The sequence below is a fragment of the Bos taurus genome, chromosome 20 (assembly GCF_002263795.3).
Source record: "Bos taurus isolate L1 Dominette 01449 registration number 42190680 breed Hereford chromosome 20, ARS-UCD2.0, whole genome shotgun sequence".
In the NCBI taxonomy this organism is placed as follows: Eukaryota; Metazoa; Chordata; class Mammalia; order Artiodactyla; family Bovidae; genus Bos; species Bos taurus.
The window spans coordinates 64016476-64031782 of record NC_037347.1 but is presented as its reverse complement, the minus strand read 5'-3'; the positions used below and the strand labels follow the sequence as shown (position 1 = coordinate 64031782).

The window sequence follows — 15307 nt, the reverse complement described above, 5'->3', positions numbered from 1 at the left end:
CAGGCAAGAGTACTGGAGTGGGGTGCCACTGCCTTCTCTACATGGTCTAATTTTATTATCAGAACTTCCAGGTCCAGTGACTAGTTATCTCCAGTTGGCAGATGAGGAAATTGAGAACTGAGACAATTCAGCTCCCTGAGGGGTGAGTACTGATTGACTGGCAGGTATTTCCACCTCCAAAGTCTCCATCACTTACCTTTTAAAATGATCACTGAGCCCAAGAAAAGGGCTCTGTGATCATTTTAAATGACCTCTGCCCAAAGGACTCTGTCAGTTCACATGTGCGTGTTACCCTGCTTTCTGGCTCCTGGGGTGACCTGGGGTGGAGGGCTGCCCTTTCCCAGCTCCTGGTGCCTGGGTTCTGGGATCTGCAAGTGATACACCTTGTGATTGTACTTCCTTTGAATGAGTTTATGGAAACTGCATCTTCAATTAAAACGTTGGGTTTTTATTTCCCCAGATGGGAGCCTGATGCTGTGGAAGCTGCCTGCCAACCCCACATGGAAGCCTGCTCCTCTTCATTCAGCAGCTCATGGTCTGCATCTGCTTAAGGTACCAGCTCTGAGAGTTTCCAGTACATTTGCTCAGCTCTATCACAAACAAATCCAGCTCTCTAATGGTCATTTATTAACCCCTGTGCCTAATCCTCCATCAGTTGAAAACTTAGAACATAAGAGCATCATTTAATGAGTCCCTGCTGCTGCTGCTGCTAAGTCACTAATATCACACAATAGGGTTGCAAAGAGTTGGACACAACTGAAGCCGCAGAGCACGTGCACAAGCAATTATCATCAGAGTGTGAGAAAGTTAAGGATATGGCAAAAAAGAAGGGATGATAGGTAAGGCAATAACTTCCAGTAAAGGAAGAAAATTACTCCAGCACTTGGCAGAAAGAAAAGAGACAGAGCGTCGGGTCTAAGTGCAAACAGATGCCAAGTGTGGACTCCAGCTAGGTCAGTGAGAATAAATGTCCAGGCTCCGCGGGGCCATGGATGCAGAGCTAACTGGGGGTCAGAGACCGGAATCCATGCTGGGTGGAGGAGCAATCAGAGCAGAAAACCAGAGCCAACCAGAGGTAGAAACGATATCTCAGAGTTCAGCAGAACAAAGCGCCCCAAGAGAACTCAGAGAGAGAATGACCACCGCACACACAGCAGCCTGGGGCCCTCAGGGCTCTCTGCCCAGAAGTGGGGGCCTCCCAGTGGGGAAGGGCATCACTCTCTGAGGAAGGCAGGCCATTCAGTGCCATGGGGGCTATGATGACCCTGCGAGCCAAGCGGCGGCTTCACTATATTTATTTGGGCCGATTTGCAATGTCCATAGTTTTATAGCGTCATCTATGATTTAGGACACGCATGCCTACAGTGACTGTCCTTACTTAGGCCCTCACCTGACTCTCAGATGGAAGAGATTCCACCCAGAGTGTTAGCAGAATCGGAGTTCCTGATCCGCCTAGAAATACATACAAAGAAACCGTGCTTATAACTCATGCTATAATTTGAATGATTTTTCCAAGATATTCTTCAGGGTGTCACTTCTGGGAAAAGAAAGACACTGTGCTCCTAATTACTTTTTACTTTGCTTGCAGCAAAGTCTAAATGCAATATTTGTGGTTGCGGAAGAACTCATTTTGATTTTTAACTGGAATTTTACTTGGACAGGAAAAATCAACAAACGAAAAGAAAGAACTTTAAGCTACACAGATGGATGTGTAGAGCAGAAAGAAGACCATCTGTAGAGTCAAGGTTCAGCTGAAACCAGTTCAACAGAAATAGTGTTAATACAGGGAAGCTGGTTACTGCTTCAGTTTGGGAAAGCAATTCACGTTGCCCTTTGGAAGCACATGGAGCCATTCTATTTGCTGAAGAAACTGGGTGAGGATATGCTTTTGTCTAAAAAGGAGTATTTTAAAGGCAAACTGTGATGGCTGGTTTGATTGTATTATTTTACAAAATGCTCATGTTATATATGTACCTGTGCTATGCTTAGTTTCTCAATCATGTCCAACTCTTTGCAACCCTTTGGATTGTAAGCCACCAGGCTCCTCTGTCCATGGGATTCTCCAGGCAAGAATATTGGAGTGGGTTGCCATTTACTTCTCCAGGGGATTGTCCTGACCCAGGGATTGAACCCCAGTCTCCTGCATTGCAGGCAGATTTAATGATTTACCCACCAGACCACTGGGGAACCCCCATACACCTAAATAGCATACATGATCATTCTAAACCAAAATTTCTCAATAACAGGCAATATTTTTCCTGAGGAATATTTGCAAGTTTCTGAACAAATGTTTTGTTGTCACGCTGCAGGGGGTGGGTCATGCTAATGTATCTAAGTGGTATAAGCCAGGGATGTAGCTGACCATCCTACAATAACCAGGACAACCCCCCACCCGCCCCAGCAAAGAATTATCTGGCCCTGAACACCAGTAGTGCTGAGGTCTAGAAACTTTAATCTACATCATGAGCTTTTATTGGTGGAAGTCAGTACAACTTTGTAGAACGTGAAAGCTCAGAACAGTAAACGTTATAAGGACAATTATAAGAGCTCATCTTTATGCAAACCATCACACAAAGGCTTGAGGGAATGGATTACATATGGTGCATATATCTACACACAACATCGTGTTTGCTAGTGTGTGTGCATGTATGTGTTTCACCATATTCACACATGAGTGCACGCATATTCAGAGGGTTGGATTTCAGCTGGCACGTCTCAGTACATGGCCAACTTTAACTTCAATTTGGGATGCTGGAATCACTTTCCCCTCGTTTAGTGAGCAAGTGACCAAGTTCTAGCCCAGGACTGAAGGAAATCTGGCAGTTTCTTATGTCTTTAAAAAAGGACACAAGGGATGTGGTTCTCCCCTGGATATCGTGATATCTGAGTGCAGTACCTGGAACTGTAGTTGTGAATTTGCACCTATAAGCACAGCCAGCCTGTGGACCAACCTGACAGACCGTGGGTGGCAGAGACAGCGGTGACAGGACTTGGGGGCTTATTAATTCCCGAGCCACTGAAGTGAGCAACTCCAATGACACCTACCCTGACCTCCTGGCTTTAAGACTTGATACCTTTAAAAAAAAATTTGGTTACCTTACCTGTGGAATCTAAAAAAAAAAAAAAAATTATATAAATGAACTTATTCCCAAAACAGAAACAGACTCACAGACTTCGAAAACAAATTTATGGTTACCAAAGGAGAAAGGTAGAAGGAGGGATAAATTAGGAGTTTGGGATTAACATACAGACACTACTATCTATAAAATCCCCTGAAAGAGGATATGGCCACTCATTTCAGAATCTGCCTACAGTGCAGGAGACCAGGGTTCAATCCCTGGGATGGGAAGATCCCCTGGAGAAGGAAATAGCTACCCACTCCAGGGTTCTTTCCTGGCAAATGCTATGGACAGAGAAGCCTGGAGGGCTACATACAGTCCATGGGGTAGCAAGGAGTCATACAAGACTGAGCAACTGAGCACACACACACACACACACACACACACATCTGTAAACTAGATACTCAACTAGGACCTACTGTATAGCACAGGGAACTCTAGTCAGTATCCTGTAATAAACCATATGGGAAAAGAATCTGAAAAAAAATGGATATATGTATATGTGTAACTGAATTACTTTCTTCTATACCTGAAGCTAACTCAACATTGTAAATCAGCTACACTCCAATATAAAATAAAAAATTTAATTAAAAACATTGTCAAGCTAATGGCAACCCACTCCAGTACTCTTGCCTGGAAAATCCCATGGACAGAGGACCCTGATAGGCTGCAGTCCATGAGGTCGCTAAGAGTCAGACACGACTGAGCGACTTCACTTTGACTTTTCACTTTCATGCATTAGAGAAGGAAATGGCAACCAACTCCAGTGTTCTTGCCTGGAGAATCCCAGGGACGGGGGAGCCTGGTGGGCTGCCGTTTCTGGGGTTGCACAGAGTCGGACACGACTGAAGCGACTTAGCAGCAGCAGCAGCATAGCCAAACACATTCTTTTACACAGTTCTCTGAAAATGTCATGCAATGCTAGAAACTTCACTTTTTAGGGATACAGTGAAGAAGTCAAGAAAGAATGCACATGAGTCTACAGACATAAGTGACATGACATCAGATTTCCTGAACTTCAAACAATAACATGAGAAAGCAGCTTAAGTTTGAGGAACGCTTGTATCAGCATTAGCTCTACGTTAACCATGTCCTACAGTGTTGAGAGGATCGTTTCTCTTCCTAATTGGAAATGAGCCCTCTGATGGCTTTCTACATCCAAGAACAAAACAAATTACATTTTGATTCCTTTAGAAAAGGAGGAAATCATTTTATTTTGAAAACTGTGACAGCTTGCTTCTGAGCACCAAGGAAGAGGGCATCAGAGACCAGTGAGATGGGAAGCCGGGTGGGAGGGTAAGACTCACCGTTGAGCCACTTGGAGTTGTACTGTGCGGTGCGGAGCGGGGGCAAGATGCCCAGGCTTCGGTAAATGGCGGGATCGCGTCCCGGGAAATCCATGGCCGTGGCAGCATAAAGCTCCCCGCCGGCTGTGAGCAGGGCTGTGGAGTTGTGCTGGGGGCTGTAGGGGCAGCGTGCCATGCCGCTGATCTGGTCATGGATCTCCGTCAGGTTACTCAACTAGAAGTGAGGACAAGAGAGAAAAGTCAGTGATCCCCCCCATGAAACCCCTTTAATACTGTTAATGGATCAGATCTGCCCGACTTGCAAATGAAGCACATACAATAAACTCTCTGGGGCTCATAGCATGGGCCAGACATCCACATATTCGATGAGAATAATATGCTGTGGGGACCATCAGAGAATCTGGCAATCAATCTCTCATCATCCCGTGAGAATGAACCCCAGGCTGTTGGATACTCACCAAAGACAGAGTAAGACTATCATTTATGACTTATATTTATAACACACAAGGCAATGCAAGTTTGCCCACTTACATTACAAAACTCAACTTCACTGTTTATAGAAGTTAGGTACAGGTTTATCCACAAAAGTGGATTAAAGTGGTGTGACTAGCCCAGAGTGTCTTCATGGGTAAGGATGGGTGGACATTTAGCAACCATGGAGCTCAAATTTCCAAGGCTTTAGATCTTAGTGTTCCAAGAGGCAACTTAGTGATCTGCAGTCCACCCGTAGGACTCCTGCATTTGAGAAGCTGAACCATCACTGAATGAGAAAAGTCCTCTGGGTGGCTGGAGGAGGGGATCTCCACTCTATTCTTCTCTGCTCTCACCTGAGAGCTAAGAGAGCACAGGGGTCAGGCAGCTGCTCAGATACCCCGCCTGCTTTTTACACGTGTGTGCTTAGTCACTCAGTCATATCCAACTCTTTGCGACCCCATGGACTGTAGCCCGCCAGGCTCCTCTGTCCATGGGATTCTCTAAGCAAGAATACTAGGGTGGGTTGCCATTTCCTTCTCCATCGGATCTTCCCAACCCAGGGATTGAACCCGGGTCTCCCCCACTGCAGGCAGATTCGTTACCATCTGAGTTACGAGGGAAGCCCTTATCACGCTTGTAGACCCAGGTAAGCTACTTAAATTCTTTAAACCTTAGAGTCTTCTTTTACAAAACGATGACCCAAAGGATAACCACCAGGCCGGGTAGATGTGAGGGTGAAGTGACTGGGTTGTTGTAAGGTGTGTAGGACAGGCCACAATACCTAGGGCTGTCTCTGTGAGCATCACTTCTTATCATCATCATCCTCCTCTCTTTATTTCCAATAACTGAATGTTAACTTGAAAATAATGAATAGTAAAAGAGGAAGATTAATTCAGCCTTTGAGAGAAATTGTGTAACCAGGAAATTAATATAATGATATTTCTTTATCATTTCTTGTTCCCTGAGGAAAAGCAAATGAATATCCCAAATTAGGAAGATTACATGTGTGCTCTGAGAACCCTGCAATTCTATAGGAATGAGACCTGGATACAGAAAAGTACCCTGTTCATAATGACGGGTTAAAAGAAAGAGAAAGAGGGTCGCTAATAACTTTATTTTCCCTAGGGTTCCATTTCTTTGTTGCTGCTGCTGCTGCTAAGCCGCTTCAGTCACGTCCAACTCTGTGTGACCCCATAGACGGCAGCCCACCAGGCTCCCCCATCCCTGGGATTCTCCAGGCAAGAACACTGGAGTGGGTTGCCATTTCCTTCTCCAAGGTTGCTTTAATTTTTCAACATGCTTCTTATCCAATTTCTAAATTGCATTTTCTTTGTTTGGATTGTGATTTTAAGTCATTTTAATACTTAACACTATCTCTGCAATGAAGCAGGGTAAGAAAAAAAGAATATGTTTAGGATTATCTTTAGGGTCACTGTTGAGAAAAAAGCTGGTAGAAATAGCTTGAAAGAATATTTAAATTTAATTAAACAAGCTTATTACATAACGTGTAATAAAAAAATACATCAAGTCTTTATTCAGTTTGACAAAACATGCTTTGAATTAAAATGCAACTCCTTGGAGAACAGCAATACATTTTAAAAGTGGTGTTTTAATAGGCTGTTTGGGTTTTCCTGGCATTAAAATCTATCAAAATTCCACATGCAGCCATACCGTGCGGTTCGTGCAGACAGGCGTGAAAGCATTGGTCCCACACGTGAATAACCGGTCACCACCCACCAACAGTACCCGAATGTAGTTCTGACATTCCTCCTGAAAAACAAAGGCAAACAACAACAAAAAAACACGAGAAAAGGGATTAAGAGGCCTGAGCTCAAGAGGAAGGTGAATACGAAGATGTCTCGTCTGTTTAATAAATTAAAAGTTAATGGACCACTACTAACCCAACATACCACCTCCTCTCAGATACTGACAAAAAAATAACAACAAAAATCTTAAATAGTTTACCTTCGTCTGTACACTTGCTCAACAGAGGATATTTGTGAAGATTAATACATGTTCAGTTAAAATCTCAAAGCATGTGTCTTCTTTTGATGAATGTGGTTTCATTTTGTGTTGTATCTGATAACAGTGCAAACTCTAAATTGCCTTTGACGTATGGTAGGAAAATAAATAAAGGAAACTATTAGAGTGTCTCATGAAACAGCAGTTTAGGAAACTTGCCCAGGAGCTTCAAAAACCATGGTGAATGCTCTCCAAAGACGAGAGTCACAAGTGAAGCTCTGATTACAACCAAAGCGAGTTTTAGATGAAGTTCTTAAACTGCTTTGTGTACGGCAAGAATCTGTAAACAGTTTTGATTTTTTTCATGAAAAATAAAATACAACTATAACAAGTAAACAATGAGGGATGAAAGCCCATGCTAAGGGAGTGAATATTTTTTATGGTTGCAAAACATACATATATATCTGGGGCATGGTCAAAGTAGTACAGGAACATTCAGCTACAAAGCTATTCATTCAGCCAGCAAGAATTTACTGATGAGATACTCTATGGTAGAGACTGTGGAAGAAATCACAATCTAGGCCTTTGTGTGTGGAATTTGCTCAGTCGTGTCCAGCTCTTTGTGACCCCAGGTACTGTAGTCCACCAGGCTCCTTGGTCTATGGAATTCCCCAGGCAAGAATACTGGAGTGGGTTGCTATTCCCTTCTCCAGGGGATCTTCCATACCCAGGGATCAAACCCAGGTCTCTTGCATTGCAGGCAGACTCTTTACCATCTGAGCCACCAGGGAAGCCTGCATGGAGGCCCTTGACACAAAATTAAAATACATGGAGTTGTCCACACGCTCTATTAAGGAAGCACAGGAGAACAGCATAGTGCTAATTCTAGAGGGGAGGGGAGGGGAAGGGAGGAGGTACAGGAAGGCTTCCTGGAGGAGGTGACACCTAAGGTCAGTGTCAAAGGAAGAGTAGGATTTGGCACTTGCAGGATTTTTTCGAGAGAAGGAGGGAAAACACATTTTCAAAATGAAGAATGGACTGTGCTGGAGAAAGCAGGGTGCTTTCACTGGGAACAGAGGAGGCACCGCACGAGCTGGGATGCCAGGCAGGGACCAGGTGTGTCTGGCCAGTGAGTGTGAGCATACTTTTTATTCAGAACGTGAAGGGGCCAGTTTATATTTTCACTGCATGTGGTTTTGACCTGATCTGATGTTTGTTACTGAAGGACCAATCAGGAAGCCATGTGGATGCAAGCGAAGGCAGGAGACTGCAGACAGGTAAGGAAACCACGTCCATAATTCGTCCCTCCTCATTCTGTGCCTGGACCACTGTGCAACGTGTGAGAGGGCAAAGCCAGGCTCCAGCAAATGGACAGGACGTGGGGACTGACCGGACACCGGGACCTAGAAGACGCTGCATGCCGACACACTGGTCTGACTCACAGGCTTCCCCAGTCAGGAGGATCTGGATTAAATGGCGCAGAGATGCTCTCTTCAATGAAACAGAACCTCAGTCTCCCAGAAACATTGGTCTGCCGGAACGCAGCCTGCAGCATGGCCTAGCTGTGGATGTAAGATGAGCTAAAACACTTGAGTTTGCTTTCTAAACATAAAGTGAAATAGCAAAGGTAGATAATTTACCTAATATTACTGAAAGTGAAAGTGAAGTCGCTCAGGCGTGTTCGACTCTTTTGGACCCCATGGCCTGTGGCCTACCAGGCTTCTCCTTCCATGGGATTTTCCAGTACTGGAGTGGGTTGCCATTTCCTTCTCCAGGGCGATTGTGGATTTTGAGATGAGATCAACCTGGATTAAGGTGGGCCCTTGTTTGTGCTCAGCTGCTCAGTTGTGGCAACTCTTTGCAACCCCATAGACTGTAGCCCGCCAGGCTCCTCTGTCCATAGACTTTTCCAGGCAACAATACCGGAGTGGGTTGCCATTTCCTACTCCAACCTAATACTACTATTAACAATAATAGTAACCAATTAGCATTGGCTGCTAATCTGAAGTACTTTGAGGAAAAAAAGGAGAGAATAAAAGATGGACGTTAACTATTAGAAGAATTCAGAAATGAGTGTAAACAGAAGACAAAAGCTGGTGCTCGGTGACAGCCTTAGGGATAGGATGGGGAGGGAGGTGGCAGGGGAGGTTCAGGAGGGAGGGGACACATGTACGCCTGTGGCTGATTTATACTGATGCATGGCAGAAATCATCACAATATTGTAAAGCAATTATCCTCCAATTAAAATAAATAAATACATTAAAAACAAACTGCATAACAGAGGATGAGATGGTTGGATGGCATCACCGACTCAATGGACACGAGTTTGAGCAAACTCCGGGAGTTGGTGATGGACAGGGAGGCCTGGCGTGCTGCGGTCCATGGGGTCACAAAGAGTCAGACACGACTGAGGGACTGAACTGAACTGAAAAAGGTACATCAGATGCGGAGGCTTGTTTTGTTCTGCTCTGCTTTGTTTTTATAGCTGGGGAAAGGGAAGACGAGTTCTAAAGAGAAAGAACAAAACCAGACTTCAAAAAGGCGCATCGGTCTCCTTTCCCAGGCTCTGGGAGCTTTGGCTCCGAGAACACAGAGGAGGGTGTGCAGCTGTGGAAAGCAGAGGGGCACAGAGACAGGATCACGGCCATGGTGGGAACACCAGCCCTAACCGCATAAATGAGGGGGCTCCAGAGAGACATCTCGGGGAACACAGGGCTCAGAGTGCTCTGGATGGCCGGAGCGGACAGAACAGACCCAGGGGTGATGCTGTAACAATGAATGAGAGAAGATTACAAACGGCGCAGAGACTTTTAGGGGTGGGAGTTTGTTTGTTTGTGCTGCTGCTTTTAGACCTCTTTTAAGAATTGGGTCAAAATGTAAGAGAAACATTTTGTTGGTTTTCCTAAGCAGGAGACTGACGCAGGTAGAAATAAGCTAGAGACAGTCACATCACAGTGAACTTGGGGGCAAGGCTGAGTTATTAGAAGAGAATCATTCCTGTTGAAAGAGGTGGTCTCATGGCTGAGTCCTACAGACGCACTGAAGAAAAGCAATGGTCTCTCATTATGGGAAGAGAAACAATCAAGATACCACATGTGGTATTTATCTTCATCTCCCCAAAGAAAGACAAAGTGTAAAGAAGGCTGCGGGTCAAAACCGTCTTGAAGGTCCATCACAGACTTGATGGAGAACCAGAAAGATGGCTGGGGATGTGATAATTCAGATGCTGACACATGTCAGAGCAGAGGGACAAGTCATCCAACCAGTTACCCACACACAAAAAAAAAATCTTGGAAAAATATATGAGAGAAGATACCAAATTATCTCAATTAGTAAAAAGTATGTTCTGGTAGTCAGGCCCCTTGAGAATACCCGCTCGTCCCGGAAGGCACTGCTGGCTGGGAAGGGCAGTGTGTGCCCACGTGTCCCTAGTCAGCTCCTCCATTTCTTTGTTTTTTCTTTTTTTACATTCTGTTTTGCTTAGATTTTCCCCAGTTTCGCATTAAAAAAAAAAAAAAAAAGTTGTTTTTGATGTATTTATAAACCAAAACTTGGTGTGTGTGACCTGCACAGGTTGTTAGCATCCAATCTGAAAGAATCTTCCATGCTTGGAACAATTAAGAATAAAGAGTACAGAATAAAAGCAGTACTGTAGAGTACCACCTTCACTGATTAACTCACAGGTTTCTAAATATTGGCACTTTGGATGAAAGTGTTGTTTACCCCCTACATCACCAGGTTCCCAGGCAGGATGGTGGTTCCTTTTTCTTCTCTGGAGTTAACCTGTTTAGGAGCAGAATCTGACAACCAGGAAGCAGAACTATAGGATTCAGCAGGAGAACAATGCACAGAACACTGGATTCTAATCCAAACTCTCCCACTGACCAGCAGAATCATTCTAGGAACTTGGTGTTTAAAATACTGAGATGAGATCACAAACAAGAAGCTTTCAAAAATTATAAAGTATAATACATGCATAAAGGAACTCTTTTATTCCCTTAATAATCGGCTGTGTTTCCTTTGTAAAGCTGTTAAAGGTCACGGTGGGAAGGACTTTGGTTTAGACATAATGACCCCAAGCAGACAAAGAGCTCTTGTTGGATTACAAGTGAACTGACTATTTACGTTTAAAATAATATTTGTGTCAAACACATTTAAATAGTTCTAGAAGCCAGATTCTATAATGGGGTTTCAAAAATAATGAACAACAACAGATTTTATTAGAAAACTGTTTTGAACCCACAAACAACATAAGAGTTCACCCTCCCTTTCTCGTAGATGGAATGTTTAAGATCCTTTCAGGCCAAGTCACCCCCTTTCTCCCAAGGGAGCTGGAAAAGTTTAAGTGGGACCGAATTCAAAGCTCACGAAGAACTGGCAGTCTCCACCCACCCTTCTCTGCTAAACAGGCCCAAATCAAAGATCTGGCGATATTTTCTTGACCCCGAGTCCCTAAATGGTCACTTTAAAGGGCTGCACATGAAATGATGCTCAGGCTGATCCCAAGCACCGGGAATCTTGAGGAAATGCGTCCTCTCTCTTCCCACCCCTACAGTCCGGGGAGGAATGTTCTACCCAGGGAACAGAGTGGGCATGGATGGTACGACCCCCACAGCCACAGCCCCCTCACCCATACTCCACATTCCTGTTGCTACAGTAAAATGCATTATGTGGAGACGCACAGACCACTTTCTTTTTTTTTCCCTTAGGGTAGGAAAAATGAGTTCACTCAAAATGGCTGGCATTTTTCTCATTTTTGAGATGTCACATTTTGCCTTATTCTTTTTTATTTCAGGGAGAGGGGAAACTGTCAATCTGTGTGTAAAATTTTCATATTACTATAGCACCAACCAAAAGATAATTGAATTCCTATTTCTAAGCCCTGGGCGACTAAGAAAATCCAAATTCCACTGCACTCCCCCAAATAGATGTTATATTTTAGTCAAAGGAACTCGATGGAAGCGTTTTCTGATCTGGGCTCTGAAAGCGTCAGCACAGGGAAACTAGGGGTGTGTGACCTTAGAATTCAGAGACTAGCCCTGGGGAGTGGGTTATTTCCTCCCCTTCTGGGTTCCAAGAGCAGGGCTCAGGTCTTTAAGAAAGCAACTGGGAGGCTAAATAAGAGAAAGGAACTCATGGGAAAAAAAGGAAGAGCCCGGGAGGTCCCTCTGCTCTCCCTGCCCTTGGACCAGCCCAGCAGCATGGTCTAGGTTCTCCGCTTCCTAATTCTGTCATTTCGTGCCAGGGAACTTCACCGCACACAGTTCTGCTACAAAACCGAATTCTATTACAACCAAGCTCAGGTTGCTCAAAACTCGTCTGTGAGTTTATCAGCATACTTCATGCAGCCTAAAAGAACATGTAGTTTCTCTTTCCCACAGTGTTGGCACTTTGAAACTCATCTTCATCTGTCTTATAGTCATCTTAAAAAAAAAAAAAAACCTCCATCCACAAACGCAGTTTGAATCAGTTTCTAATTACTGAGCTTTGCCATTGTTCTTAGCCGATTAAAACCAGAAACATGTGGAACGTAAAGGTATGATTTCCTTTGAAAACGTTTGTTTTGCTCGTTTTCTTTCTGTGTATCAGCAAGCCTCAATTACGTATAATAATGATTCACTCCTTCTGTGAATCAAAAGTATACTCCTAATGAGCATGAAAGACGGTCTTTGCAGTGTGTTCTCTGGCTTTTACTTGCTTAATTTCTAAGCACCAAACAACCAATGATCACAGCTTAAGGCAAAATATGGGCCAATTTTGATTCAGTAGAAGCGACTCTGCACCCCGAAGAGTAATAATCTACTAGTATAAGGTTACCACAAGATTGTTTTAAAATTAAAGACTCATAAACTATTAGCAGGAGGAATCTTAGCTACATTAAGTAACCGAATATTCTCCTGTAACACGTAGGAGACTGAAGTCCACAGAGACAAAGAGGATTAACTGTGATTTTTTTAAAGTCCATGAAATGAATACATAAGTAAGATTGATATGAAATACGAAAGGACTCTTAGGGAGAGTAAAATCTAACACAGACAATGTAAAAGTTGTCAATATATTTCCCATCTTGGGTAATTACAGCCAGAATTTTCAACCGAGTCATAGTCTGGCAATGTCTGGAGACATTTTTGGTTATTTTTGGTTGTCCTGATGGGTGAGAGGAATTACCAGCATCCAGCACATAGAGGCCAAGACCCTATTAAACATGCACCAATAACAGGACAGACTTCACAGCGGGGACTGATTCAGCCCCAACATCAGGAATGCTGAGAGCAGAGCCCAGATGAAGGGTCCTGCGTTTGTTCACTCCATAGTGGAGTGAAGTTGAACAGCCACCACAGGCTGGGATCAACATGAATCCACTGGCCCAGCTCCCAGTTGAGGAGTTGGGGGGCTGGGTAATTAACATGCAGACTGACCAGGAAATACAGACAGCTACTGAGAAGCGATGCAGTGGTGTATGCTGGAGATGGAGGGTATTGTGGGACAGGTGAGGCAAGAATGCCCACCGACAGGGGACACACAAGTCCAGGGAGATGGGTGAGGGAGGGAGGGTAGAATGATAGCAAGGAGGTGGGGAAGGGTTAGGATGGAGCTCTAGAGGTGGAAGAGGGCACAGCCACCCCTAGACCCAGGGCTACCAACTACACATATTCTCAGACAAGCCTTAGGACAGGCAGGTGTCAATAGGATTTTTGGCTAGGTTTCCCAAAACTGACTAGTGCTGCTCATGGGTGTATCATAGCCCCAGCAAGCAGGAAGAGGAGGAGAAAGATCCAAAGTCCTAGAGGAAGATGAAGACAAGACAATAAAGAGGGAAAAGAGGACAAGTGAAAGGTTTTTCCAGTAGTTACATATGGGTGTGAGAGCTGGACCACAAAGAAAGCTGAGCACCGAAGAACTGATGCTTTTGAACTGTGGTGTTGGAGAAGACTCTTGAGAGTCCCTTGGACTGCAAGGAGATCCAACCAGTCCATCCTAAAGGAAATCAGTCCTGAGTGTTCATTGGAAGGACTGATGTTGAAACTGAAGCTCCAATACTTTGGCCACCCAATGTGAAGAGCTGACTCATTTAAAAAGACCCTGATGCTGGGAAAGGTTGAAGGCAGGAGAAGGGGATGACAGAGGATGAGACAGTTGGATGGCATCACTGACTCAATGGACATGAGTTTGGGTAAGCTTCGGGAGTTGGTGATGGACAGGGAGGCCTGGCGTGCTGCAGTCCATGGGGTTGCAAAGAGTTGTACACGACTGAGTGACTGAACTGAACTGAAGAGGGAGAAAAAAGCCCAAGGGCCCTGGGGTCACCAGTGTCACCAGACAAAAGGACAGCATTGGCCTGAGAACCTTGGCCAGAGCAGTCAGCGTTTCCCATCAGTGGATCTTACTAGAAGGAAGAAAGTCGTGTTTCCAGGCCTCACACCCAAGCTGATCTGATTCCACCCTTTTCACTGCTCAGTCCAGAGGGTCTTCCTTGAAGAATTCCTTGTGTGCCAAGGAACAAGGAGCAAAAGTGCAGGAATCCACCCATTGAACACGTAAGTGTTAGAGGGCGGAGAGGAAAAGCATATAGGAAGCCCCTTTTCAAAATCTTTATACATAATGTATACAAATTCCACTGTATTTCTTATAGAGGTAAAAAAATTTAATATGTTCTGATTCATTTATTTTGGGGGGAATTTTAAGAGACGCTATTCTGATCCTTTGGAACTTGGTGCTACCTTTAAATCATCTGTGTCTCTGATGACTTATCTCAGAGGAATTTTTGAGGTTAAATAACTTTCAGTAAATAGCCTTCAGCAACTTTTGCTTTTTTATTAATGTCTCCAAGTGTTTCTCTAGCTAGGATGGCATTTTCTTCCTCCTCTTCCTTGTTTCTAGCTCTTTCCTCAGTTTTGGGAAACTGAATGACTAAGTGTGCTGAGACCTGCCTCCGTGTATGTCTCTCAGAACTGCTGATTTAAAAGGCAAAGAAACAGGGGATGAAACTGGATAAAATAAAGAATAGAACAGTCTTGGACAAACACAGGTGGTGTGAGGATACTTCACCAGCGCCCTCTCTTCATTTGCTGTATATCCCCCAAGCTCTTGGCCTTGGGACCACACTTTGCACAGGAAGCCCTCTCTGCCGCTGTGTGTCTGCTTCTTCTGTAACCCCAAGTGTGATTCACATCAGAAAGGCCCACATTCCAATAAAGTAAGATGATCACTAACAGAATGATCCCTGGTGGTTCAAATGGTAAGGAGTCTGCCTGCAATGCTGGAGAGCCGGGTTCGATCCCTGGGTCAGGAAGATCCCCTGGAGAGGGGAATGGCAACCCACTCCAGTACTCTTGCCTGGGAAATCCCACAGACAGAGGAACCTGGCAGGCTACAGTCCATGGGGTTGCAAAGAGTTGGACACGGCTGAGCAACTTCACTTTCTTTCAACAGAATGAAACATCA

The 15307-nt window shown here is 44.4% G+C and overlaps 1 protein-coding gene across 3 annotated transcripts in view; it reads right to left on the bottom strand.

Annotated features, from left to right (window-relative positions):
• Positions 1-15307, bottom strand: part of SEMA5A (semaphorin 5A) — a 568430-nt gene that overhangs the window by 191050 nt on the left and 362073 nt on the right. For all 3 annotated transcript variants that reach the window (XR_009491999.1, XM_010816848.4, XM_002696441.7), the window contains 2 exons: positions 6572-6670; positions 4427-4640 (listed from right to left, as the gene is read on the bottom strand). Coding sequence is in view for 2 of the 3 variants with exons in the window: in XM_010816848.4 (XP_010815150.2) it covers positions 4427-4640; positions 6572-6670 (313 nt within the window). In the remaining variant the exon portion in view is untranslated. The remainder of the gene's footprint in view (positions 1-4426; positions 4641-6571; positions 6671-15307) is intronic.